The sequence below is a fragment of the Coregonus lavaretus genome (genome assembly GCF_964263955.1).
Source record: "Coregonus lavaretus genome assembly, chromosome: 26".
In the NCBI taxonomy this organism is placed as follows: Eukaryota; Metazoa; Chordata; class Actinopteri; order Salmoniformes; family Salmonidae; genus Coregonus; species Coregonus lavaretus.
Window position 1 is genome coordinate 42,060,086 of NC_140013.1, and position 27,203 is coordinate 42,087,288.

The 27,203-nt window shown below is 45.5% G+C and overlaps 2 protein-coding genes across 17 annotated transcripts; one reads left to right on the forward strand and one right to left on the reverse strand.

Moving 5' to 3' along the window:
* Window positions 1–14,659: 14,659 nt before the first annotated feature.
* slc25a15a (solute carrier family 25 member 15a) lies at window positions 14,660–24,103 on the reverse strand. 16 transcript variants are annotated; one of them, XM_084142597.1, is made up of 9 exons: window positions 23,813–24,103; window positions 22,445–22,531; window positions 22,099–22,234; window positions 20,229–20,340; window positions 19,361–19,507; window positions 18,900–19,040; window positions 18,527–18,702; window positions 18,097–18,255; window positions 14,660–15,074 (listed from the first exon to the last, which is right to left on the reverse strand). In XM_084142597.1, the coding sequence occupies exons 4-9, from the start codon at window positions 20,285–20,287 to the stop codon at window positions 14,950–14,952; spliced, it is 807 nt and encodes a 268-aa protein (XP_083998723.1). In that variant the 5' UTR covers window positions 20,288–20,340; window positions 22,099–22,234; window positions 22,445–22,531; window positions 23,813–24,103; the 3' UTR covers window positions 14,660–14,949. The 16 variants fall into 16 exon arrangements, with proteins under 16 accessions (XP_083998723.1, XP_083998735.1, XP_083998732.1 ...); XM_084142609.1 differs by having other exon boundaries at window positions 22,140–22,234; window positions 23,813–24,099; XM_084142606.1 differs by having other exon boundaries at window positions 19,361–19,561; window positions 22,126–22,234; window positions 23,813–24,099.
* A 1,316-nt stretch (window positions 24,104–25,419) lies between these two features.
* On the forward strand, window positions 25,420–26,686 carry foxo1a (forkhead box O1 a). Its single transcript, XM_084142434.1, has one exon. The coding sequence runs from the start codon at window positions 25,842–25,844 to the stop codon at window positions 26,493–26,495; it is 654 nt and encodes a 217-aa protein (XP_083998560.1). The 5' UTR covers window positions 25,420–25,841; the 3' UTR covers window positions 26,496–26,686.
* Window positions 26,687–27,203: the final 517 nt, after the last annotated feature.

Genomic DNA, 27,203 nt, shown 5'->3' on the forward strand with positions numbered 1-27,203 from the left:
CTGTGGTAGCCATGCTGGTTAAGTGTGCCTTGAATTCTAAATAAATCACTGACAGTGTCACCAGCAAAGCACCCCCACACCATCACACCTCCTCCTCCATGCTTCACACATGCGGAGATCATCCGTTCACCTACTCTGCATCTCACAAAGACACAGCGGTTGGAACCAAAAATCTCACATTTGGACTCATCAGACAAAAGAACAGCAAAAACACTACAGGAATAAGATCATCCACATGTATTGATCACATTTTTACTAATACTGTAGAACTTTGTTCTACAGCTGTATCAGTACCCATTGGATGCAGTGATCACAATATAGTGGCTATATCCAGGAAAGCCAAAGTTCCAAAAGCTGGGCCTAAAATAGTGTATAAGAGATCATACAAAAGATTTTGCTGTGACTCTTATGAGCATGATGTTAAAAATATTTGTTGGTCTAATGTGATTAATAAGGAGCATCCAGATGCTGCACTTGATTAATTTATGAAACATGCACCTGTTATGAAACTGACTGTTAGAGCTGTTAAGGCTCCATGGATTGATGAGGAATTGAAAAACTGTCTGGTTGAAAGAGACGGGGCAAAAGGAGTGGCTAATAAGTCTGGCTGCACATCTGACTGGCTGACTTACTGCAAATTGAGAAATTATGTGACTAAACTCAACAAAAAGAAGAAGAAACTGTATTATGAAGCCAAGATCAATGATTTAAAGAATGATGGAAAATAACTTTGGTGTACTTTAAATTAAATTAGGGCAGAAAGACTAATTCAACTCCATCGTTCATAGAATCAGATGGCTTATTCATCACAAAACCATTTGATGTTGCCGATTAATAACGACAAACCTCCTGGCATTGACAACTTAGATGGAAAGCTAAAATGGTGAGTTATATTCCATTATATCATTAAAATATATGTGTTGACTGAATATACGCAAGTGTTGTCTGCTAAATGAACAAGTTGATGACGAAACCATAATGCCTCCACTACTAAGCACAGATTTAAAAAATAAAAATAAAGGCATGTCACTTCACCCATCTCTTTTGTATAGCCCACCACATGCATTGTTTTCTAACCACTGGATGGATGGATCCATAAAGAATGAGAGTGGGAATAAATATCACTGGATGACGGATATATTTTTATAAAGTAGACTAATGCAATTGAAGGCAACACATTGTTGCTTACTGAAACACCCAAAGTCATCCAATTGTTATAATAGGATTTGAAGCAATAGCCAGTAGTGTTGTCAACTATTTCAGCACCGTGTTGCGCTGCTTTGAGACAAGCATGGGGGGACTGGTCTTGATAAATCAATAAAAACAATTATTTTCACTGAATCTCCATTTGGGTATTGGTTAGCCTACAACTAGGGTGTGGAAATGTTAGGATTATTTTTATGTCCAATTGAAGTTGCTTTAGTAGTGTGATGGAAATGTTATACATGTGCTTGCAATTTGGGAGTATGCCCAGACATTTGATTTGAGAGCAAAATATATCTCAGTTCCAAGGTCTCAGCTTGGAGAGAAGAAGCCTCGGGAGGTATCGGTCTGTCTCATGTTATGAACCAGTATTGGTCGGTCACATGAATGAAACAAAACACTAATGATGAATTTGTTATGCTAAATCATGCAAATATAAACGTATCTGTGTATAGGCATATATAAGAGACGGCCCTTTCTGGTGCATTAAGTTGGTTGGAACCTCTCCAGTGCGCTGACAATAAACAATAATTCATATAAGATTGCCGAGTGTCCCTGTGTAAGAATTTCCACCACGGAAACCCTGAGGCCTAAATAGTCTACTGTAAAATGCATTTTCATTTTTTCCTGGAATAGAAACACCATAATATTAATCAATTTTATTAAGCTCAATTTCTAACAGTATAAACAGCACAACAAATACAATAATAATTTACAAACAGATTATAAATCAATCCCATAGAGTCTGTTCTAACAAAAAAGAAAGGTTTTAAAGTCTCTAGTAAAGCCAATATTAAAGACAGTCAAATGCATTCCTGAATTTAATCACTTTAGCCGACATGTTGCGGTTTATTCATTGTTTAATTATTCAAGGCTCTCTTTGTTATTTTGTTTTATAACTAAAATGCTTGACTGTATTTAAAGACATGGATGACTTGTATGCTGTGTAATGACATGCACAAATGAATGATTGATTGATGTACTGTATATTGAAGTAGGCCTTTATGCCAATAAGTAAATTATTCTAAAACAGCTACAGTAAACAGGACTCTTAGGCCTACAGTTCCATGTCATTTCAATAACTTAGCTCCTCAAAGATGCCCTCTGGTGGTCAAACCAGCATTAATCGCAACAATGGCTGACAGTAAAATAACATGACATTATGCACTCCAACGTGTCATACAATTCCACAGCACAACGCAAGCTGTGCTGACGCTACTTTTAAAGGAAGAACCACTGTACACACAGCTAATGAATTCACTGAAACCCTTAAAGAAGAGTTGCAGTCAGTTTTGGAATGGGTGGCCAGTAATAAACTGGTCCTGAACATCTCTAAAACTAAGAGCATTTTATTTGGTACAAATCATTCCCTAAGCTCTAGACCTCAGCTGAATCTGGTAATGAATGGTGTGGCTGTTGAACAAGTTGAGGAGACTAAATTACTTGGTGTTACCTTAGATTGTAAACTCTCATGGTCAAAACATATAGATTCAATGGTTGTAAAGCTGGGGAGGGAGGTCTGTCGGTGATGAGATGCTCTGCTTTTTTGACACCACACTCCACAAAGCAAGTCCTGCAGGCTCTAGTTTTGCCTTATCTTGATTATTGTCCAGTGATGTGGTCCAGTGCAGCAAGGAAATACCTAGTTAAGCTGCAGCTGGCCCAGAACAGAGCGGCACGTCTTGCTCTTCATTGTAATCAGAGGGCTAATATTAATACTATGCATGCCAGTCTCTCTTGGCTAAGAGTTGAGGAAAGACTGACTGCATCACTTCTTGTTTTTATAAGAAACATGAATGCGTTGGAAATTCCAAATTGTTTGCATAGTCAATTTACACACAGCACTGGCACACACACTTACCCCACCAGACATGCCACCAGGGGTCTTTTCACAGTCCCCAAATCCAGAACAAATTCAAGGAAACATACAGTGTTATACAGATCCATGAGTGCATTGAACTCCCTTCCATCTTATATATAGCGCAAGTGAACAGCAAACCTGTCTTCAAAAAACAAATAAAGCAACACCTCACGGCACAACGCCTCTCCCCCATGTGACCTACTTGTTGTGTGTATGTACCAGTGGAGGCTCCTCAGAGGAGGAAGGGGAGGACCACCAATATGTACCGACATGTACTGTATGTGTAACTGATAGATGCACAAATAATTGTATTTGTCAAATGGCAGCCAATCATCAGAGAGCTTCAGCAGGGTCTGAGGTACAGGAGAGGAGTCAGAGAGCTTCGGTTGGGTCTGAGGTACAGGAGAGGAGTCAGAGAGCTTCAGCAGGGTCTGAGGTACAGGAGAGGAGTCAGAGAGCTTCAGCAGGGTCTGAGGTACAGGAGAGGAGTCAGAGAGCTTCAGCAGGGTCTGAGGTACAGGAGAGGAGTCAGAGAGCTTCAGCAGGGTCTGAGGTACAGGAGAGGAGTCAGAGAGATTCAGCAGGGTCTGAGGTACAGGAGAGGAGTCAGATAGCTTCGGCAGGGTCTGGGGTACATGAGAGGAGTCAGAGAGATTCGGCAGGGTCTGAGGTACAGGAGAGGAGTCAGAGAGCTTCAGCAGGGTCTGAGGTACAGGAGAGGAGTCAGAGAGATTCGGCAGGGTCTGAGGTACAGGAGAGGAGTCAGAGAGCTTCAGCAGGGTCTGAGGTACAGGAGAGGAGTCAGAGAGATTCGGCAGGGTCTGAGGTACAGGAGAGGAGTCAGAGAGCTTCAGCAGGGTCTGAGGTACAGGAGAGGAGTCAGAGAGATTCAGCAGGGTCTGAGGTACAGGAGAGGAGTCAGAGAGCTTCAGCAGGGTCTGAGGTACAGGAGAGGAGTCAGAGAGCTTCAGCAGGGTCTGAGGTACAGGAGAGGAGTCAGGGAGATTCAGCAGGGTCTGAGGTACAGGAGAGGAGTCAGAGAGATTTGGCAGGGTCTGAGGTACAGGAGAGGAGTCAGAGAGCTTCAGCAGGGTCTGAGGTACAGGAGAGGAGTCAGAGAGATTCAGCAGGGTCTGAGATGCTCTGCAGTCTGCACGGTGAGAAAATCAAGCTCTTCTGTCTGGAGGATAAACAGCCTGTCTGTCTGATTTGTCAAACATCCAAAAAGCACAAGAGTCATGACTGCGGTCCGATAGATGAGGCTGCTCAGGACCATCAGAGACATCTCAGTCCTGCTGAACTACAAGGCCACAAAGGAAAGTGACCAGTCCACACTGCCAGAGTCAGAATGGGTTTCAGGAGTGCTGATAAATGTGACCAAACACCCGGACAACCTGATGTTCAGAATCTTGGACAAGATGCAAGGAATGGTTCAGTATACTCCTGAGATTCTGGACCACAACAATGCAAACCCACGTCTCATCCTGTCTGAGGATCTGACAAGTGTGAGATACAGTGAAGAGCCACAGCAGCTGCCTGACAACCCAAGAGACGTTTGATAAATATAGGTGGGTGCTTGTCTCTGAGAGCTTTAACTCAGGGACACACAGCTGGGACGTTGAGGTTGGGGAGAATACTTGCTGGGAACTGGGTGTGGTCGCAGAGTCTATCCAGAAGAAGGGATTTGTTTCAGGTGGATACTGGGTTCTGTGGTTTAATAGAGGTCAACATAGAACGTATTCCCAGAGGATCAGAGTACAGCTGGTCTGGGACAGAGGAAAGCTGTCATTCTCTGACCTCTGACCCTGAAAACAACACACACCTACAAAATCTGAATCACCTTTGTTCACCAAGAACATTTACACATAGTCAGAATGTTACTTGGTGATATGGTGCTGCTAGTGATAGAAATGAGTTAGAGACAGACTACAGACAGAGGAGTTTAAACAACGTTTACATACATTATATACAGTACAACTAGGATACACACATTTACACACGCATTCAGAGAAAAGGTATTTCAGCGAGAAGGTATTTCAGAGAGAAGGTATTTCAGAGAGAAGGTATTTCAGAGAGAAAGTATTTCTGAGAGAAGGTATTTCAGAGAGAAGGTATTTCTGAGAGAAGGTATTTCAGAGAGAAGGTATTTCAGCGAGAAGGTATTTCAGAGAGAAGGTATTTCAGAGAGAAGGTATTTCTGAGAGAAGGTATTTCAAATAGAAGGTATTTCAGAGAGAAGGTATTTCAGAGAGAAGGTATTTCAGAGAGAAGATATTTCCATACATTCTGAATATTTGCCAACATCCTCACTCTCTGAAGGTGTTACCAGTGAAGGCACTGATTTTGCAGACTGCTGCTATTTTTGAAGGTTTCACTTGAACAATTGTGATATCTGTTGTTTTACCTACTTTAGTTGAATGCACTGATTGTAAGGGTCTCTGGATAAGAGTGTTACATTACAGAAAATTACTAAAATGTAATGTGAATTATCTTTATGGAAATTAAATTGATATGCCCACAGGAAACAGTTAATGAAATGTTTTTGTGCTTAGTGGGAAGTCTTGGTGGTGACTACTTCAATCTGTCTATATGTTTTAGTATTGTGACAGTGTGACTGTCTACTCTGAGACCAGTGAAGCAGTTTATATTGTGACAGTGTGACTGACTACTCTGAGACCAGTGAAGCAGTTTATATTGTGACAGTGTGACTGACTACTCTGAGACCAGTGAAGCAGTTTATATTGTGACAGTGTGACTGACTACTCTGAGACCAGTGAAGCAGTTTATATTGTGACAGTGTGACTGACTACTCTGAGACCAGCAGTTTATATTGTGACAGTGTGACTGACTACTCTGAGACCAGTGAAGCAGTTTACATTGTGACAGTGTGACTGACTACTCTGAGACCAGTGAAGCAGTTTATATTGTGACAGTGTGACTGACTACTCTGAGACCAGTGAAGCAGTTGGTATTGTGACAGTGTGACTGACTACTCTGAGACCAGTGAAGCAGTTGGTATTGTGACAGTGTGACTGACTACTCTGAGACCAGTGAAGCAGTTTATATTGTGACAGTGTGACTGCCTACTCTGAGACCAGTGAAGCAGTTTATATTGTGACAGTGTGACTGACTACTCTGAGACCAGTGAAGCAGTTTATATTGTGACAGTGTGACTGACTACTCTGAGACCAGTGAAGCAGTTTATATTGTGACAGTTTAGACTTTACCGTGGAATGCTTACTTACAAGCCCTTTGCCAACGATAGAGAGTTAAAAAATAAAAATACACAAGAATGAAGCTATATACAGGGAGTACCAGTACCATATCACTCTACAGGGGTACGAGGTATTTGAGGTAGATATGTTCATAAAGGCAGGGGTACGAGGTATTTGAGGTAGATATTTACATTTACATTTACATTATTTAGCAGACGCTCTTATCCAGAGCGACTTACAAATTGGTGCATTCACCTTATAGCCAGTGGGATAACCACTTTACAATATGTTTTTTTTTTTTTTTTGGGAGGGGGTGGGGTAAGGGGGGGTAGAAGGATTACTTTATCCTATCCCAGGTATTCCTTAAAGAGGTGGGGTTTCAAGTCTCTCCGGAAGGTGGTGAGTGACTCCGCTGTCCTGGCGTCGTGAGGGAGCTTGTTCCAACATTGGGGTGCCAGAGCAGCGAACAGTTTTGACTGGGCTGAGCGGGAACTGTGCTTCCGCAGAGGTAGGGGGGCCAGCAGGCCAGAGGTGGATGAACGCAATGCCCTCGTTTGGGTGTAGGGACTGATCAGAGCCTGAAGGTACGGAGGTACCGTTCCCCTCACAGCTCCGTAGGCAAGCACCATGGTCTTGTAGCAGATGCGAGCTTCAACTGAAAGCCAGTGGAGTGTGCGGAGGAGCAGGGTGACGTGAGAGAACTTGGGAAGGTTGAACACCAGACGGGCTGCGGCATTCTGGATGAGTTGTAGGGGTTTAATGGCACAGGGAGCCCAGCCAACAGCGAGTTGCAGTCATCCAGACGGGAGATGACAAGTGCCTGGATTAGGACCTGTGCCGCTTCCTGTGTAAGGCAGGGTCGTACTCTCCGAATGTTGTAGAGCATGAACCTACAGGATCGGGTCACCGCCTTGATGTTAGCGGAGAACGACAGGGTGTTGTCCAGGGTCACGCCAAGGCTCTTTGCACTCTGGGAGGAGGACACAACGGGGTTGTCAACCGTGATGGCAAGATCATGGAACGGGCAGTCCTTCCCCGGGAGGAAGAGCAGCTCCATCTTGCCGAGGTTCAGCTTGAGGTGATGATCCGTCATCCACACTGATATGTCTGCCAGACATGCAGAGATGCGATTCGCCACCTGGTTATCAGAAGGGGGAAAGGAGAAGATTAGTTGTGTGTCGTCTGCGTAGCAATGATAGGAGAGGCCATGTGAGGATATGACAGAGCCAAGTGACTTTGTGTATAGCGAGAATAGGAGAGGGCCTAGAACTGAGCCCTGGGGGACACCAGTGGTGAGAGCAAGTGGTGCGGAGACAGATTCTCGCCACGCCACTTGGTAGGAGCGACCTGTCAGGTAGGACGCAATCCAAGAGTGAGCCGCGCTGGAGATGCCCAACTCGGAGAGGGTGGAGAGGAGGATCTGATGGTTCACAGTATCAAAGGCAGCAGACAGGTCTAGAAGGACAAGAGCAGAGGAGAGAGAGTTAGCTTTAGCAGTGCGGAGAGCCTCCGTGACACAGAGAAGAGCAGTCTCAGTTGAATGACCAGTCTTGAAACCTGACTGGTTTGGATCAAGAAGGTCATTCTGAGCGAGATAGCAAGAGAGTTGGCTAAAGACGGCACGCTCAAGAGTTTTGGAGAGAAAATAAAGAAGGGATACTGGTCTGTAGTTGTTGACATCGGCGGGATCGAGTGTAGGTTTTTTGAGAAGGGGTGCAACTCTCGCACTCTTGAAGACGGAAGGGACTAAGCCAGTGGTCAAGGATGAGTTGATGAGCGAGGTGAGGTAAGGGCGAAGGTCTCCGGAGATGGTCTGGAGAAGAGAGGAGGGGATAGGGTCAAGCGGGCAGATATGTTCATAAAGGCAGGGGTATGAGGTATTTGAGGTAGATATGTTAATAAAGGCAGGGGTCCGAGGTATTTGAGGTAGATATGTTCATAAAGGCAGGGGTACGAGGTTTTTGAGGTAGATATGTTCATAAAGGCAGGGGTACGAGGTATTTGAGGTAGATATGTTCATAAAGGCAGGGGTACGAGTTATTTGAGGTAGATATGTTCATAAAGGCAGGGGTACGAGGTATTTGGGGTAGATATGGTCACTGCAGGGTATTGATAATAATAATAATAATAATAATAATAATAATAATAATAATAATAACAATGATAATAATAATAATAATAAATAAGAATAATAATAATAGCAGGACCATATATGATGAGTGTGTACAGTGAGGGAAAAAAGTATTTGATCCCCTGCTGATTTTGTACGTTTGCCCACTGACAAAGACATGATCAGTCTATAATTTTAATGGTAGGTTTATTTGAACAGTGAGAGACAGAATAACAACAAAACAATCCAGAAAAACGCATGTCAAAAATGTTATGAATTGATTTGCATTTTAATGAGGGAAATAAGTATTTGACCCCTCTGCAAAACATGACTCAGTACTCAGTACTCAGTACAAAACCCTTGTTGGCAATCACAGAGGTCAGATGTTTCTTGTAGTTGGCCACCAGGTTTGCACACATCTCAGGAGGGATTTTGTTCCACTCCTCTTTGCAGATCTTCTCCAAGTCAAGGTTTCGAGGCTGACGTTTGGCAACTCAAACCTTCAGCTGCCTCCACAGATTCTCTATGGGATTAAGGTCTGGAGACTGGCTAGGCCACTCCAGGACCTTAATGTGCTTATTCTTGAGCCACTCATTTGTTGCCTTGGCCGTGTGTTTTGGGTCATTGTCATGCTGGAATATCCATCCACGACCCATTTTCAATGCCCTGGCTGAGGGAAGGAGGTTCTCACCCAAGATTTGACAGTACATGGCCTCGTCCCTTTGATGCAGTGAAGTTGTCCTGTCCCTTTAGCAGAAAAACACCCCCAGAGCATAATGTTTCCACCTCCATGTTTGAAGGTGGGGGTGGTGTTCTTGGGGTCATAGGTAGCATTCCTCCTCCAAACACGGCGAGTTGAGTTGATGCCAAAGAGCTTGATTTTGGTCTCATCTGACCACAACACTTTCACCCAGTTCTCCTCTGAATCATTCAGATGTTCATTGGCAAACTTCAGACGGCCCTGTATATTTACTTTCTTGAGCAGGGGGACCTTGCGGGCGCTGCAGGATTTCAGGCCTTCATGGCATAGTGTGTTACCAATTGTTTTCTTGGTGACTATGGTCCCAGCTGCCTTGAGATCATTGACAAGATCCTCCCGTGTAGTTCTGGGCTGATTCCTCACCGTTCTCATGATCATTGCAACTCCACGAGGTGAGATCTTGCATGGAGCCCCAGGCCGAGGGAGATTGACAGTTATTTTGTGTTTCTTCCATTTGCGAATAATCGCATCAACTGTTGTCACCTTCTCACCAAGCTGCTTGGCGATGGTCTTGTAGCCTATTCCAGCCTTGTGTAGGTCTACAATCTTGTCCCTGACATCCTTGGAGAGCTCTTTGGTCTTGGCCATGGTGGAGAGTTTGGAATCTGATTGATTGCTTCTGTGGACAGGTGTCTTTTATACAGGTAACAAGCTGAGATTAGGAGCACTCCCTTTAAGAGTGTGCTCCTAATCTCAGCTCATTACCTGTATAAAAGATACCTGGGAGCCAGAAATCTTTCTGATTGAGAGGGGGTCAAATACTTATTTCCCTCATTAAAATGCAAATCAATTTATAACATTTTTTACATGCGTTTTTCTGGATTTTTTTGTTGTTATTCTGTCTCTCACTGTTCAAATTAACCTACCATTAAAATGATAGACTGATCATTTCTTTGTCAGTGGGCAAACGTACAAAATCAACAGGGGATCAAATACTTTTTTCCCTCACTGTATGTGTGTGTGTGTGTGTGTGTATGTGTGTGTGTGTGTATGTGTGTGTGTGTTATATGTGGGTTTGTGTGAGAGTGTCAGTGTAGTGTGTGAGTGTGTGGGTAGAGTCTTGTGAGTGCAAAATGGGAGCAATGCAGCTAATCCGGGTCACCATTTGATTAACTATTAAGCAGTCTTATGGCTTGGGGATAGTAGCTTTCTCTGAGCCTGTTGGTCTGAGAACTGATGCTCCGGTACTGCTTGCCGGACGGTAGCAGGGAGAACAGTCTATGGCTTGGGTGGCTGAAGTCTTTGGCAATTTTTCAGGCCTTCCTCTGACACCGCCTGATATAGAGGTCCTGGAGGTCAGGGAGCTCGGCCCCAGTGATGTACTGGGGCCATCCACACCACCCTCTGTAGCGCTTAAACATTGTGATTAACGTGTTTATGAGACAAGGGCGGATCCCAGAAATGCTTCTTCTCACAAAAACGTCTGTAAAGTCTGTACGGTTTCGAGCTACAAACTATTATGACCAGTCTATGAAAAGCTGAGACTCTCACAAACACGCATGAGTCGTTAGGTTAGAGGTTATTCTACATAGAAGACCATAGGAAATCCCGGGACATAGTCTCTATAATACTGTAATAAGCTCACATAGTTGCTGTCACAAAACTCCAAACTCCACTCAGTTGTCACTGACTAGTTGGATATCCAGGACTATGGTTAACCTTTGGTCTAACTATGGTTAATATCTTTAAGTCCAGGACTATGGTTAACCTTTGGTCTAACTATGGTTAATATCTTTAAGTCCAGGACTATGGTTAACCTTTGCTCTAACTATGGTTAATATCTTTAAGTCCAGGACTATGGTTAACCTTTGCTCTAACTATGGTTAATATCTTTAAGTCCAGGACTATGGTTAACCTTTGCTCTAACTATGGTTAATATCTTTAAGTCCAGGACTATGGTTAACCTTTGGTCTAACTATGGTTAATATCTTTAAGTCCAGGACTATGGTTAACCTTTGGTCTAACTATGGTTAATATCTTTAAGTCCAGGACTATGGTTAACCTGTGTCTGGGAAACAATCCCAACATGTCATGGTATAGTCCACAGTTCAACCATGCATTGTATGGTATGGTATGGTTTTGTATTGTATTGTATTGAAGGTATTGTATGGTATTGTATTGTATGGTATTATATTGTATTGTATTGTATTGATGGTATTGTATGGTATTGTATTGATTGTATTGTATTGATTGTATTGTATGGTATTGTATTGATTGTATGGTATTGTATGGTATCTGTATGTCTCTCTGTGACTAGTATCATGTTATCTGGTCTCTCTGTAACTAGTATCACATGTTATCTGGTCTCTCTGTAGCTAGTATCACATGTTATCTGGTCTCTCTGTAGCTAGTATCACATGTTATCTGGTCTCTCTGGTCTCTCTGTGACTAGTATCACATGTTATCTGGTCTCTCTGGTCTCTCTGTAGCTAGTATCACATGTTATCTGGTCTCTCTGGTCTCTCTGTGACTAGTATCACATGTTATCTGGTCTCTCTGGTCTCTCTGTGACTAGTATCATGTTATCTGGTCTCTCTGGTCTCTCTGTGACTAGTATCATGTTATCTGGTCTCTCTGGTCTCTCTGTGACTAGTATCACATGTTCTGTGGTCTGTCTGGTCTCTCTGTGACTAGTATCATGTTATCTGGTCTCTCTGGTCTCTCTGTGACTAGTATCATGTTATCTGGTATCTCTGGTATCTCTGTAACTAGTATCATGTTATCTGGTATCTCTGGTATCTCTGGTCTCTCTGGTACTCCTGGGTCATTGTTGTGTCTAGTAGTGAGGCAACACCTTCTCAGAGCGCCCAACGAGCGCGCCCACACACGCACGTACACCCACAGACAAACACATTATTATTCCGTTGCATGTATAGAATGTCAATATTATTTGTCAGACCTCATAAACAGAGAGAGAATGTTAGGACCACAAAACGAATGAAAATTCATTTAGAATATAATTAATTATACTATTTGGTTAGGATTAGGACCCCTCAAAATGGCAGGAGTAGGATAAAGGTTACCAATGCCTGTTTTTAATGATGATTTATTTTATTTTAAATTATATTTGTGTCCTAATTTCTCTCATTGCTTTATATCTCTCTCTCTCTCTCTCTCTCCATCCCTCCCTCCCTCTTTCCTCCCTCCCTCCCTCCCTCTCTCTCTCTCTCTCTCTGCCTCCCTCCCTCCCTCCCTCTCTCCTCCCTCCCCCTCCCTCCTCCCTCCCTCTCTCCTCCCTCTCCCTCCCTCCCTCCCTCCCTCCTCTCTCCCTCCCTCTCCCTCCCTCTCCCCATCCCCCCCTCCCTCCCTCCCTCTCTCCTCCCTCCCTCCCTCTCTCCCTCCCTCTCCCCCTCCCTCCCCTCTCTCCCTCCCTCCCTCTCTCCTCCTAATAGTAAGGTCCACGTACCTTCTAGGATCTGTTCAGTGCTGCTGCTGATCTGTGCCTTACCCTGGGTCACCATCTCTCTCTCTAGTCCTGCCTGGTGCTCTGTACTCAACCTTTATTCAACCAAGCCAGTCGGCTACGGTGGCTAAGCCAGTCCAATAGTTTCAGAAATATTACATATACCTACAGCTACTAATACTCAGAGCAACATGATAATATTAAAGACTGAAAATTGAGGCTATCGGTTAAGAACTAATTATATTTGTAACAACACCTCCTCGGAAAGCCTAGCCAGGACAGAGAATCAGCATCAGCAGGGGATCTTTCAGGTGTGTCTGTCTGTCTGCCGGTCTGTGTCTGTCTGTCTGTGTGTGTCTGTCTGTCTGTGTGTGTGTGTGTGTGTGTGTGTGTGTACGTGTTGGAGGGAAGGTAGGCAGGTGGGGATATTTACCTGTGTCCTCTCTCCAACTAGGGCGTGGCCTATCCCCTTCCCTAATGGTCTGTTTCTGTCTGAGTGAGACTGCTCTGTTGATGCTGCAGTCTCCTGACACAACGTGGAACACAGGAGAGACTCAGTAACAACCCAATTAAGATCTACTGTAAGTTGTACTTCGCTTAGTGAAGCGTGTTTATTCTATATCTTTATATCATATAGTTTTGGTGCTATCATGAACGCGAGTCCTGTGATGAGTGTACGCTCATGAATAAACAATAGGTGGTATCTGACGCCATGCTAGTGGGCGGGAAACTTTGATCCAAACACAAGATGATCTGATCACCGGACACAGGCCTCGTTGACTGGAATCGTAGTCGTCGCCTAACTCTGAACATCTGTAGTAAGCGTCATCTGTAGGTTTTGTAGCCAATGGGTCCTAGGAGAGGTAGAGGCCGCCACAGTGTTATTACCAGGGAGGGAGGGAGGGAGAGAGGGAGGGAGAGAGAGAGGGAGAGACGGAGGGAGCTATAGGAGGGGGAGAGAGAGGGAGAGAGGGAGGGATGGAGGCAGGGGGAGAGGGAGGGAGGTAGGAAGAGAGAGCGAGAGAGACGGAGGGAGAGAGGGAGGGAGAGAGAGAGAGGGAGAGACGGAGGGAGCTATAGGAGGGGGAGAGAGAGGGATGGAGGCAGGGGGAGAGGGAGGGAGGGAGGTAGGTAGGAAGGGAGAGAGAGTGGGAGAGAAAGAGGGAGGGATGGAGGCAGGGGGAGAGGGATGGGGAGGGAGGGAGGGAGAGAGAGAGAGAGGGAGAGAGAGACGGAGGGAGCTATAGGAGGGAGAGAGGGAGGGAGAGAGGGAGGGAGAGAGAGAGGGAGAGACGGAGGGAGCTATAGGAGGGGGAGAGAGAGGGAGAGAGGGAGGGATGGAGGCAGGGGGAGAGGGAGGGAGGTAGGAAGAGAGAGAGAGAGACGGAGGGAGAGAGGGAGGGAGGAAGGGAGAGAGAGAGAGGGAGAGACGGAGGGAGCTATAGGAGGGGGAGAGAGAGGGAGAGAGGGAGGGATGGAGGCAGGGGGAGAGGGAGGGAGGTAGGTAGGAAGGGAGAGAGAGTGGGAGAGAAAGAGGGAGAGATGGAGGGGGAGAGAGAGAGGGAGAGAGGGAGGGATGGAGGCAGGGGGAGAGGGATGGGGAGGGAGGGAGGGAGAGAAAGAGAGGGAGGTAGGAAGGGAGAGAGAGTGGGAGAGAGATGGATGGAGGCAGGCAGGCAGGGGAGAGGGATGAGGAGGGAGGGAGGGAGGGAGCTATAGGAGGGGGAGAGAGAGGGAGGGAGCTATAGAAGGGAGAGAGGGAGGGGAATAGAAAATCAGCAGTTATTAGTCAATCTTTATTGTTATAAAGAATAGTAGTGCAAGAATATTGTCTTCCAGAAGTCATTTATAGTGCTTACCAGAGTACACACTAATAGCGTCTTCCAGAAGTCATCATTACCAGAGTACACACTAACAGTAATCCAATTCCATGGTGATCTGCACAGTGTGTCCTATTATATACAGTAGATAGGTGTTGCATAGAATACCTGTAAAAAGCATCAACTGACACACACCTGAAAATGTTTGTTTCTTACTAAGTGTGAGTAAACTGTATAAAAATAAAATACAGTATATACAGTATGGTAGGTTAGGGTTCGCCATTCAATAGAGTGTGTTGACTTTATTTTTACAGTTGCATAAAAGAACGCCACACACTCCACATTCCCAAATAACTGTGACCTGCTTAACAAATGTAGGCATTATCCTTGCATATTCAATAGTTAGAACAACAACAACAACAACAACAAAAAAGCATATTTATACAAAAAAATCACATTCATACTTTAAAATAATATTTAAAAAATAGGGTGCAAATAGGGTGCCATTTGGGATGCCAACAAAGTGCAGGCATTGAGGAAACAGGAAGCGTCCGTTGTGAGGAGATGGTTCAGCCAATCAGACGTCTCCAAACTTCTTCATCATCGCCTTCCGACTGAGCTCATAGGCCAAGAAGAGAGCTCCGTTGGCAGGGAAGGTTCTAATCATGGTGGGGGTGAGGCCTGAGTAGAGAGGAGCCACTCCTACAGGAAGAACAGAAATATAGAGAATGACAGGTTCTGTGTAGAATATAAACTGTTGAACATTTGATGTACCATCTTAAAATCACAGTGAACCAGTGGTGTAAAGTACGTAAGTAAAAATAGTTTTTGGGGTATCTGTCCTTTATTTATATTGACAACATTTACTACATTCCTAAAGAAAATAATACACTTTTTAATAATATAATTTTCCCTGACACCCAAAAGTACTTGTTACATTTTTAATGCTTAGCAGGACAGGAAAATTACTTTTGATACTTAAGTATATTTCAAACCAAATATTTTTAGACTTTTATTCAAGTAGTATTTTACAGGGTGACTTACACTCTTACTTGAGTCATTTTCTGTTAAGGTATCTTTACTTTTACTCAAGTATGACAATTGGGTACTTTTTCCACCCCTGCAGTGAAATGGAAGAGACAGTCCTGCTCACTGTGTACTGTATACACATTTCATGTAGTAACCAAAAAATATATATTTTAGATTTTAGATTCTTCAAAGTAGCCACCCTTTGCCTTGATGACAGCTTTGCATTCTCTCAACCAGCTTCATGAGATAGTCACCTGGAATGCTTTTCCAACAGTCTTGAAGGTGTTCCTACATATGCTGAGCACTTGTTGGCTGCTTTTCCTTCACCCTGCAGTCCAACTCATCCCAAACCATCTCAATTGGGTTGAGGTCGGGGGATTGTGAATGCCAGGTCATCCGACGCAGCACTCCATCACTCTCCTTCTTGGCCAAATAGCCCTTACACAGCCTGGAGGTGTGTTTTGGGTTATCGTCCTGTTGAAAAATAAATGAGTGTCCCACTAAGCCCAAACCAGATGGGCTGGCGTATCGCTGCAGAATGCTGTGGTAGCCATGCTGGTTAAGTGTGCCTTGAATTCTTAATAAATCACAGACAGTGTAACCAGCATAGCACCCCCACACCATCACACCTCCTCCTCCATGCTTCACACATGCGGAGATCATCCGTTCACCTACTCTGCGTCTCACAAAGACATAGCGGTTGGAATCAAAATTCTCAAATTTGGACAGATTTCCACCATTCTAATGTCCATTGCTCATGTTTCTTGGCCCAAGCAAGTGTCTTCTTCTTATTGGTGTCCTTTAGTAGTGGTTTCTTTGCAGCAATTCGACCATGAAGGCCTGATTCATGCAGTCTCCTCTGAACAGTTGATGTTGAGATGTGTCTGTTACTTGAACTCTGTGAGGTGCAATCTGAGGTGCAGTTAATTGCTGATTTCTGTTGCTGGTAACTCTAATGAACTCTGGGTCTTCCATTCCTGTTCGGTTCTGGATTGACTGACCTTTACAGTGAGGGAAAAAAGTAGTTGATCCCCTGCTGATTTTGTACGTTTGCCCACTGACAAAGAAATTGTAATAATTTGAATGGTAGGTTTATTTGAACAGTGAGAGACAGAATAACAACAAAAAAATCCTGAAAAACGCATGTCAAAAATGTTATAAATTGATTTGCATTTTATTGAGGGAAATAAGTATTTGAACCCTCTGCAAAACATGACTTAGTACTTGGTGGCAAAACCCTTGTTGGCAATCACAGAGGTCAGACGTTTCTTGTAGTTGGCCACCAGGTTTGCACACATCTCAGGAGGGATTTTGTCCCACTCCTCTTTGCAGATCTTCTCCAACTCATTAATGTTTCGAGGCTGACGTTTGGCAACTCGAACCTTCAGCTCCCTCCACAGATTTTCTATGGGATTAAGGTCTGGAGACTGGCTAGGCCACTCCAGGAACTTAATGTGCTTCTTCTTGAGCCACTCCTTTGTTGCCTTGGCCATGTGTTTTGGGTCATTGTCATGCTAGAATACCCATCCATGACCCATTTTCAATGCACTGGCTGAGGGAAGGAGGTTCTCACCCAAGATTTGACGGTACATGGCCCCGTCCATCGTCCCTTTGATGCGGTGAAGTTGTCCTGTCCCCTTAGCAGAAAAACACCCCCAAAGCATAATGTTTCCACCTCCATGTTTGACGGTGGGGATGGTGTTCTTGGGGTCATAGGCAGCATTCCTCCTCCTCCAAACACGGCGAGTTGAGTTGATGCCAAAGAGCTCCATTTTGGTCTCATCTGACCACAACACTTTCACCCAGTTCTCCTCTGAATCATTCAGATGTTCATTGGCAAACTTCAGACGGGCATGTATATGTGCTTTCTTGAGCAGGGGGACCTTGAGGGCGCTGCAGGATTTCAGTCCTTCACGGCGTAGTGTGTTACCAATTGTTTTCTTGGTGACTATGGTCCCAGCTGCCTTGAGATCATTGACAAGATCCTCCCGTGTAGTTCTGGGCTGATTCCTCACAGTTCTCATGATCATTGCAACTCCACGAGGTGAGATCTTGCATGGAGCCCCAGGCCGAGGGAGTTTGACAGTTCTTTTGTGTTTCTTCCATTTGCAAATAATCGCACAAACTGATGTCACCTTCTCACCAAGCTGCTTGGCGATGGTCTTGTAGCCCATTCCAGCCTTGTGTAGGTCTACAATCTTGTCCCTGACATTCTTGGAGAGCTCTTTGGTCTTGGCCATGGTGGAGAGTTTGGAATCTGATTGATTGATTGCTTCTGTGGACAGGTGTCTTTTATACAGGTAACAAGCTGAGATTAGGAGCACTCCCTTTAAGAGTGTGCTCATAATCTCAGCTCGTTACCTGTATAAAAGACACCTGGGAGCCAGAACTCTTTCTGGTTGAGAGGGGGGTCAAATATTTATTTCCCTCATTAAAATGCAAATCAAAATGCAAATCAATTTATAAACATTTTTTACATGCGTTTTTCTGGATTTTTTTGTTGTTATTCTGTCTCTCACTGTTCAAATAAACCTACCATTAAAATTATTGACTGATCATTTCTTTGCCAGTGGGCAAACGTACAAAATCAGCAGGGGATCAAATACTTTTTTCCCTCACTGTATATCTTCCTTCAACCATTACCAATATAGTAGTTATTTAATGCAGTATCTATTGTATCACTTTGTTCTCTCACCTTCAGTGCGTATGATCCCCATTAAGGTCTTGATGAAGCCTTGCTGTCTGCCTGCTAGGGAGTGGACCTGGATCCTGGACTTCACACAGTCTATGGGATAGATCACCAGCCACAGGCATGCTCCCCCAAACCCACCACTGAACATCAGAGGGACCAAGCCTAGAGAGGAGAGGATGAGGGGGAGGGGGAGGGGAGGGGAGGGGAGGGGAGGGGAGGGGAGAGGAGAGGAGAGGAGAGGAGAGGAGAGGAGAGGAGAGGAGAGGAGAGGAGAGGAGAGGAGAGGAGAGGAGAGGAGAGGAGAGGAGAGGAGAGGAAATGAGAGGCCATTTAGAACACAGTGATTACTCAAATAGTTGCATTGCAAAACTTTGCAAGAAACCAATGAATGAATACATATATCCAACAGGTGTTCATGATTCCACCCTCATACCTATACCATCCTTTTCAGTGCTCAGATGCTGAGCGAATGTCGTGCGACATAGCTCGTAGGCTCCGAAGAAGCAGAAATACCCGGGCACCTCCCTGACGATGGTTGTAGTCAAACCCTGGTAGAACCCAAGAGGACCGTCCTTCCTCAACACAGTCCGAACCACGGACCACACCGAACTGGACAGACCCAGGGAGACACAACACAGATATGAGATTAGGAGCACTCCCTTTAAGAGTGTGCGGGTATCTTGTCAGAGGCCTCCATCTTATGCATCAAATCAAATGTATTTTTACATCAGCAGTGGTCACAAAGTGCTTCTACAGAAACCCAGCGAAAAACCCCAAACAGCAATGTGATTCTCATCTTATCTTACCTCTTCTGCCCTGCAGGTATCTTGCCGGAGGCCTCCATCTCATGCATGGCCTGCAGACGACACTTGACCAGCTCCGTGGGACAGAGAGCCAGGGATGAGAAGATGGAGGCTAGGGAGCCTGACCACGCCTTCTGGAGGTCACTAAGGAGAGGACCAAGGACCAGGGGGAGAAATTAAGGAGGACAACCATAGCAGAGGGGACATATTTTACAGTAAATTGGAACGGAACACAAAATCCTAAGACTGGTTAATGTTACACAACTGATATTTAAAAAGGCACTGTCTTGTGAAAGACCTGTAGGATCATTGTTGAATTACATGCATATACAATTATCTGCTTGGACAGAATTACAAATCATGTGAGATCTAGAAATTACACACAATACACACTCTATAAAGACCCTGTAGAAAGAGCCCAACATGCCAAGGCTTGTCTTGGTGGTCCTATACGGCAGTCTAACCTGAGTTCTACGGCTCTGTCCATGCCGGTGATTCGCCGCAATACGTCCTGGCAGAAACCATAGCTCATGAAGAGGACAGCGTTCTCTGCGACGTTGGCTATGAGGGCTGGGGTGGCTCCTTGGTAAAGCCCTCTCAGACCCACTTGTCTACAGACCCGCCGGGTAACATTGACAGGAAACAGGTACTCAGATTCAGAAACTCTTGGAGGATAATGGAAGTTGGAAAACTTGGTAAAATGCTACAATGGAAAAAATGAATTTGTATTACTACAACCAGTCGTTTTGATGTGTAGCCTCCATCAAGATACACTATATATACAAAAGCATGTGGACACCCCTTCAAAATAGTGGATTCGGCTATTTCAGCCACACCCGTTGCTGACAGGTTTATAAAATCGAGCACACAGCCATGCAATCTCCATAGACAAACAATGGCCGTAGAATGGCCTTACTGAAGAGCTCAGTGACCTTCAATGTGGCACCGTCATAGGATGCCACCTTTCCAACAAGTCAGTTTGTCAAATTTCTGCCCTGCTAGAGCTGCCCCGGTCAACTGTAAGTGCTGTTATTGTGAAGTGGAAACGTCTAGGAACAACAACAGTTCAGCCGTGAAGTGGTAGGCCACACAAGCTCACAGAACGGGACCGGTGATTGCTGAAGCGCATAGCGAGTAACAATCGTCTGTCTTCAGTTGCAACACTCACTACCGAGTTCCAAGCTGACTCTGGAAGCAACGTCAGCACAATAACTGTTAGTCGGGAGCTTCATGAAATGGGTTTCCATGGCCGAGCAGCCGCACACAAGCCTAAGATCACCAAGCGCAATGCCAAGCGTCGGCTGGAGTGGTGTAAAGCCAAGCTGTTTTTACCTGTAGGTGGACATGAAGCAGTGGAGGAAGCCTCGGTACATGGAAGGGAAGGTCTGCATTTTCACCTTGGCTGTGTCAAATGGCTGGCCACTGAACACACAGGCTGTCCCACCTAGAGGCAACAGGGGAGGAGGAAGATGGAGAGGGTTAGAAACACAGCTCCGGGGTGAGGTTTCCCCTCGGTACAGATCTAGGATCAGAGGAGGGGAGGAGACGGGAGATGGAGAGGGGACAGAGGAGAGGGGAGGAGGGAGATGGAGAGGGGACAGAGGAGAGGGGAGGAGGGAGATGGAGAGGGGACAGAGGAGAGGAGGGAGATGGAGAGGAGACAGAGGGGAGTAGGGAGATGGAGAGGGGACAGAGGAGAGGGGAGGAGGGAGATGGAGAGGAGACAGAGGGGAGGGGAGGAGGGAGATGGAGAGGAGACAGAGGGGAGGGGAGGAGGGAGATGGAGAGAAGACAGAGGAGACAGAGGGGAGGGGAGGAGGGAGATGGAGAGGGGACAGAGGGGAGTAGGGAGATGGAGAGGGGAAAGAGGAGAGGGGAGGAGGGAGGGAGATGGAGAGGAGACAGAGGAGAGTAGGGAGATGGAGAGGAGACAGAGGAGAGGGGAGGAGGGAGATGGAGAGGAGACAGAGGAAAGGGGAGGAGGGAGATGGAGAGAAGACAAAGAGGTGAAAGGGAAACTAATATTTTGTTAGCACATTTACTACGTATGAATCAGGATCAATCCCTTGACAACACCCAACATTATATTCTGCTGACTTTTCCTTCTTAACCTTCCCAAAACAGACGACACATTTTGATGGCAGGCCTACTGTAGCCACTCCTGTCTGGAGGTGTCCTCCTTACTGTTGCCAACCTGTCTCCTTGTCTGGAGGTGTCCTCCCTACTGTTGCCAACCTGCCTCCTTGTCTGGAGGTGTCCTCCTTACTGTTGCCATCCTGTCTCCTTGTCTGGAGGTGTCCTCCCTACTGTTGCCAACCTGTCTCCTTGTCTGGAGGTGTCCTCCCTACTGTTGCCAACCTGCCTCCTTGTCTGGAGGTGTCCTCCTTACTGTTGCCAACCTGTCTCCTTGTCTGGAGGTGTCCTCCTTACTGTTGCCAACCTGCCTGGAGGTGTCCTCCTTACTGTTGCCAACCTGCCTGGAGGTGTCCTCCTTACTGTTGCCAACCTGCCTGGAGGTGTCCTCCTTACTGTTGCCAACCTGCCTCCTTGTCTGGAGGTGTCCTCCTTACTGTTGTCAACCTGTCTCCTTGTCTGGAGGTGTCCTCCTTACTGTTGCCAACCTGTCTCCTTGTCTGGGGGTGTCCTCCTTACTGTTGCCAACCTGTCTCCTTGTCTGGAGGTGTCCTCCTTACTGTTGCCAACCTGACTCCTTGTCTGGAGGTGTCCTCCTTACTGTTGCCAACCTGACTCCTTGTCTGGAGGTGTCCTCCTTACTGTTGCCAACCTGTCTCCTTGTCTGGAGGTGTCCTCCTTACTGTTGCCAACCTGACTCCTTGTCTGGAGGTGTCCTCCTTACTGTTGCCAACCTGACTCCTTGTCTGGAGGTGTCCTCCTTACTGTTGCCAACCTGCCTCCTTGTCTGGAGGTGTCCTCCCTACTGTTGCCAACCTGTCTCCTTGTCTGGAGGTGTCCTCCTGACTGTTGCCACTCCTTGTCTGGCGGTGTCCTCCTTACTGTTGCCAACCTGACTGGAGGTGTCCTCCTTACTGTTGCCAACCTGCCTGGAGGTGTCCTCCTTACTGTTGCCAACCTGCCTGGAGGTGTCCTCCTTACTGTTGCCAACCTGCCTCCTTGTCTGGAGGTGTCCTCCTCACTGTTGCCAACCTGACTGGAGGTGTCCTCCTTACTGTTGCCAACCTGCCTCCTTGTCTGGAGGTGTCCTCCTTACTGTTGCCAACCTGCCTGGAGGTGTCCTCCTTACTGTTGCCAACCTGCCTGGAGGTGTCCTCCTTACTGTTGCCAACCTGCCTGGAGGTGTCCTCCTTACTGTTGCCAACCTGCCACACATTGTTAGGGGAGTTATATGTTTTTTTTTATATGGAACAGGGAATGTACTGCAGACCTACTGTACGTCTGCATCCCAAATGCCACCCTATTCCCTACATAGAGCACTACTTTCCACAAGAGCCCATGGGCCCTGGTTAAAAGTAGTGCACTAGAATAGGGAATAGGGTGCCATTTTGGAGGAAACCTAGATGTAGACCTACCTATCGCTCCAGCTGAGAGGTCTATGATGGCCTGGACCACTGGATGTGGTGCCATGATGATGATGTGATGATGTTAAACCTTCACCACTGGTCACAGAAGAACACATCACCCACAGTAAACATTCACAGGCTGTCATAGAAGAACACATCACCCACAGTAAACATTCACAGGCTGTCATAGAAGAACACATCACCCACAGTAAATATTCACAGGCTGTCACAGAAGAACACATCACCCACAGTAAATATTCACAGGCTGTCATAGAAGAACACATCACCCACAGTAAATATTCACAGGCTGTCACAGAAGAACACATCACCCACAGTAAATATTCACAGGCTGTCACAGAAGAACACATCACCCACAGTAAATATTCACAGGCTGTCACAGAAGAACACATCACCCACAGTAAATATTCACAGGCTGTCACAGAAGAACACATCACCCACAGTAAATATTCACAGGCTGTCACAGAAGAACACATCACCCACAGTAAATATTCACAGGCTGTCACAGAAGAACACATCACCCACAGTAAACATTCACAGGCTGTCACAGAAGTTCATAAACTGATACAACTATTATGTTAGGCGGTCAAGGTGGATGATTTAGCAACACCCTTCTACTGTCCCTGTGTGTTCTATCAAACACTAAAGGCCTACATAAAAGTAATCATGTGGCAGTATCACAGTTCCTGTATGTAACTATCATCTATAATTTCCATTAAAATGTTGTCATTATGTCTTGAGAGAAGTAAATCTATTTGCGGGTCAGTAATTGTGCTAAAGAAGACTAATGGATGGCCTAAACCTGGTCTAATTATAGAGGCAGCAGATTGGCGGCATCCAAAATGGCAACCTATTCCCGATGTAGTGCACTTCTTTTGATCGGGGCCTTGATCAGAAGAAGTGCACTACAAAGGGGCTAGGGTGCCATTTGGGACACATTTAGGTTAGCCTACTGATGTGTCTCCAGTTCAGGTGTCCATTCATTCCCTCAGAACCGGATAGAAGGCTATGCGTGCCATGGCCTCAAACCAAGCCATATTATACCCACAGGAATGGGGAGTAACTGATTACACGTAATCTGATAACTTTTTTCTTTTTAATGTAATCAGATATTACCAGCCAAAAATATTGTAATAAGATCACAGATACTTTAGAAAAACGAGATGATTACTTATTGGATCACTTTTAAAATTGAGAAAGGATGTTTGCGAGAAAATAAATACATTACGAAACCTTTCTGTTGTTCGACCCTTGAAAAAAAAAAAAAGGCGCAAATTTAAAGTTTGTTCCACCTGAGCCGGTCTGACCAGCCATATATTTTAATCATAGGCTGAATATTATGTTTGAATCAAGGCTTACCAGTAGCCGTGCCAGGCTGTTTCTGCTTTGCCAATTTTTGTCGGTGTAGCGTTGTCGTAGTTACAGCAGACTGCTCTATACCCAGATTAAAGCGGAAGACCATTTGTCACATACAGTCCACAATAACATGCATTGTCGGGAAAATTCCTGAAATATGTCACTCGACATGACAGTTGGATTTTGATGGTTGACTGAATTTCAAGCCACATTCCCTCATGGACGCGCTCTGCCAAATCCACTCATGCTAAATTCCGTTCAGACAATCGCGGAAGTTCCTTGCCAGCGTCAATCAGTTAGCGTTCCTTGATGTCTTCTTCCTGATTTAGTTGAACAAGTCTTCACCTGCTCTGGAACGCTGTCGCCCCTGTAGCGCTTGCTGACGCATGGCCCAGGAATACATTGCGACTTTTAAATCTGTGAACGAAATGCGAGACATTAGGCTATTATGCAAACATATTACTGTGTGTGTGTGTGTACCTGATGTGTACAGGAAAGACGCCCTACAACTGGCACAATGTGGCAGTACCCGCAAATGGCCAAAAGATGTTAGCACAGGCAAAGAGTCCGCCGAGAAGTGTGGGCTGTTTTGGCTGATCTCCTGCAGGTTGACAGTGTTGTCCAATTTTACATTTACGTCATTTAGCAGACGCTCTTATCCAGAGCGATTTACAACTTGGTGCATTCACCTTATAGCCAGTGGGACAACCACTTTACAATATGTGTTGTTGTTTTTTTTAGGGGGGGGTTTGGGTGGGGTAAGGGGGGGTAGAAGGATTACTTTATCCTATCCCAGGTATTCCTTAAAGAGGTGGGGTTTCAAGTGTCTCCGGAAGGTGGTGAGGTGACTCCGCTGTCCTGGCGTCGTGAGGGAGCTTGTTCCACCGAGTGTATGTTGTCAATAGTTGGGATTGGAGCAGCCTCGGGGCAGGACCACTGGCCTAGGCTGTCTCTAACCCTCACCATTTCAATATAATACCTTTCACACCAAAGCCCTAACTAAATCATCCGGGTTAAAATTGTACACTTACAAATCTCAATGTAACTTCTGTTCTACCTCCCTCCTTCTCATCTCACCGCTAGTATTATTATCATCATCAACATGATCAAATGTAATGTTTTAATATCAGTTCCTCTGACTTCCATTAGATAACTAATAAGCATTTGAAGAAACTGATTTGCTGGCTAATAGGCTTCAGTAGATTATATAATATATCATCATTAACTGTCTTGTTCTGGGGGTTTACAGTCATTTTCCATGAGACTCTAAAAAGCGAACAAATCTGGGTTCTCTTCTCATCCTGTCCCGCTATGCAATTTACAATAACACCGTGACCCGACAGAAAAACCCTCCCCTCATTTTATAACTCATCCTTTTCACAGTAGGTTACGTTGTAAAAAGGTGAAGTCTCTTTCTCTTTACCTCTCTCTCTCTCTCCAACAAAAACAAAGCGATTAGGTTTCCTAGCATACCGTTTCACAAAGCGTTCCCGTTTTAATCTTTTCAGAGAAAGAGATGTTTACCAGGTATATAAGAATGAAAACATAGTGTTGTTTCTGGTTTTAAGTGGCTGTCATTGGCCAATTTAGTTGTCACTCAAATGTGGGTGGTATCAGTTGACACACGATAGTTCCAGTAACGCCGCTGCGGTGCTGTCGTGCTGTACACTGACGTTCAACAGGCGAGACTAAACGGAACTGGCGGACTGAATAATAACTGCGAATGGGGTTGTAAAAACAAAAGTTCACCAAGCTGGTTTTTTATATTCTAACTTTTCTATTCTATTCGGCAACAATCAAAAGATCGACATTTTTTTCCACCGTCGACTTAGATTTAGTTGCTGTCTCTGCCTTGATTTGTGACTTTATATCAATGTAGAGTTATCGGACGGACCGATATTTTTTGTTCAGGTGGTCGACCAGTACCTTTTTGGTTGTTTACTTGCTGGCTGCCTTCAAATTACCCGCTGTGTATGAGTAACTTTCTCTTTACTAATTCTATGCGACATTTCGCGTTATCCTAGCTACAATTATGGCCGAGGCAGCCCAACAACCACAACTGGTTGAAATCGACCCGGATTTCGAGCCTCTCTCCCGGCCCCGCTCCTGCACGTGGCCCCTGCCGCGTCCGGAGTTCATCAACCCGGGCGACTCCAACACCTCCTCTCCCGCCCCTTCTGTCAAACAAGAACCCAGCAGCAACTCCGAATTCATCTCCAACCTCAGTTTATTAGAAGAGACTGAAGACTACACCGAAGAGGATCAGAAACCCACCATCCTCTGCAATGATTTCCAATGTCAGGAAAACTGCATCCACGACCACCAGCAGACCCCACAGCATCAGCAGCAGCACCCGGGGAACAGCCCCCAACTCCCGCAGCAACAGCAACAGGTGCTGCTGCTCTCCTCTCCGGCCGGGTCTGCATCTTCAGTAGCGGCTGCGGCCGCCGCAGCTGCCCAGAGGAAAAGCAGCTCATCTCGGCGTAACGCCTGGGGCAATATGTCCTATGCTGACCTCATAACTAAGGCTATCGAGAGCACCACGGACAAGAGGCTCACCCTGTCTCAGATCTATGACTGGATGGTGAAGAGCGTGCCTTATTTCAAGGACAAGGGAGACAGCAACAGCTCTGCTGGATGGAAGGTAAACTCTCGATACAGGACATTACATCTGATGAGATTTTAGTTGTGATTTAAGGGCTATAAAAATGATAAGGATATAGAAAAAATTGACCTTTAATTGCCTATATATCAAAGTTGATGCTTTTCGTCATTTAAAATGTTGATATTAACCCATGTTATTAGATGTTAATAACACAGGTGAGGGTTACATGCGGCTTGCAGAAAAGGTTTATTGTAGGATTGGGTATTACAGACTTGTAATGCTATCTCTTGAGGTGTACTTGTTCATTTCTATCCTAATAGCATCATCTGCAATGCATCAGTGGAGACATTATTTGCTGGTCTTGTGCAGCCAATCAATCAGTCACTGTATGTCCATTCATTGTGTGACCTGATGAAACCTGTGGCTGCCCATTGTAACCCAGGCAGCACATGGCCACACACACACACACACACACACACACACACACACACACACACACACACACACACACACACACACACACACACACACACACACACACCGACTCACCCTCCCTCCCTCCCCCCCCCAATACTATTGCACAAGAGGGGCCTGGGAGTCAGACAGTCACTGATGTGGTGTGCTAGGCCCTCCTCCTCTCCTCTCCCAGTACTGCTAATATTCAAAGAAGTAAACATACTGTAGTTGATCCGCAGACGCTGGTCTCACTCACTTTGTCTCTGCCAAAATGTGTCAGCAGCAACCCTGTCTACACTCGCTGTGGCAAAACACACTAAGACTGAATGGCAT

Bases quoted from the DNA above. Each gene is read 5' to 3' on its own strand.
- slc25a15a (XM_084142594.1), bottom strand. From the start codon at position 23,915: ATGGTCTTCCGCTTTAATCTGGGTATAGAGCAGTCTGCTGTAACTACG. The intron at 19,508-20,228 runs GTAAAAACAGCT...GCGGGTCTGTAG, and splicing joins TGCTTCATGTCCACCTACAG to ACAAGTGGGTCTGAGAGGGC. The intron at 15,075-18,096 runs GTGAGAGAACAA...TTCTTCCTGTAG, and splicing joins GGGGATCATACGCACTGAAG to GAGTGGCTCCTCTCTACTCA.
- foxo1a (XM_084142434.1), top strand. From the start codon at position 25,842: ATGGCCGAGGCAGCCCAACAACCACAACTGGTTGAAATCGACCCGGAT.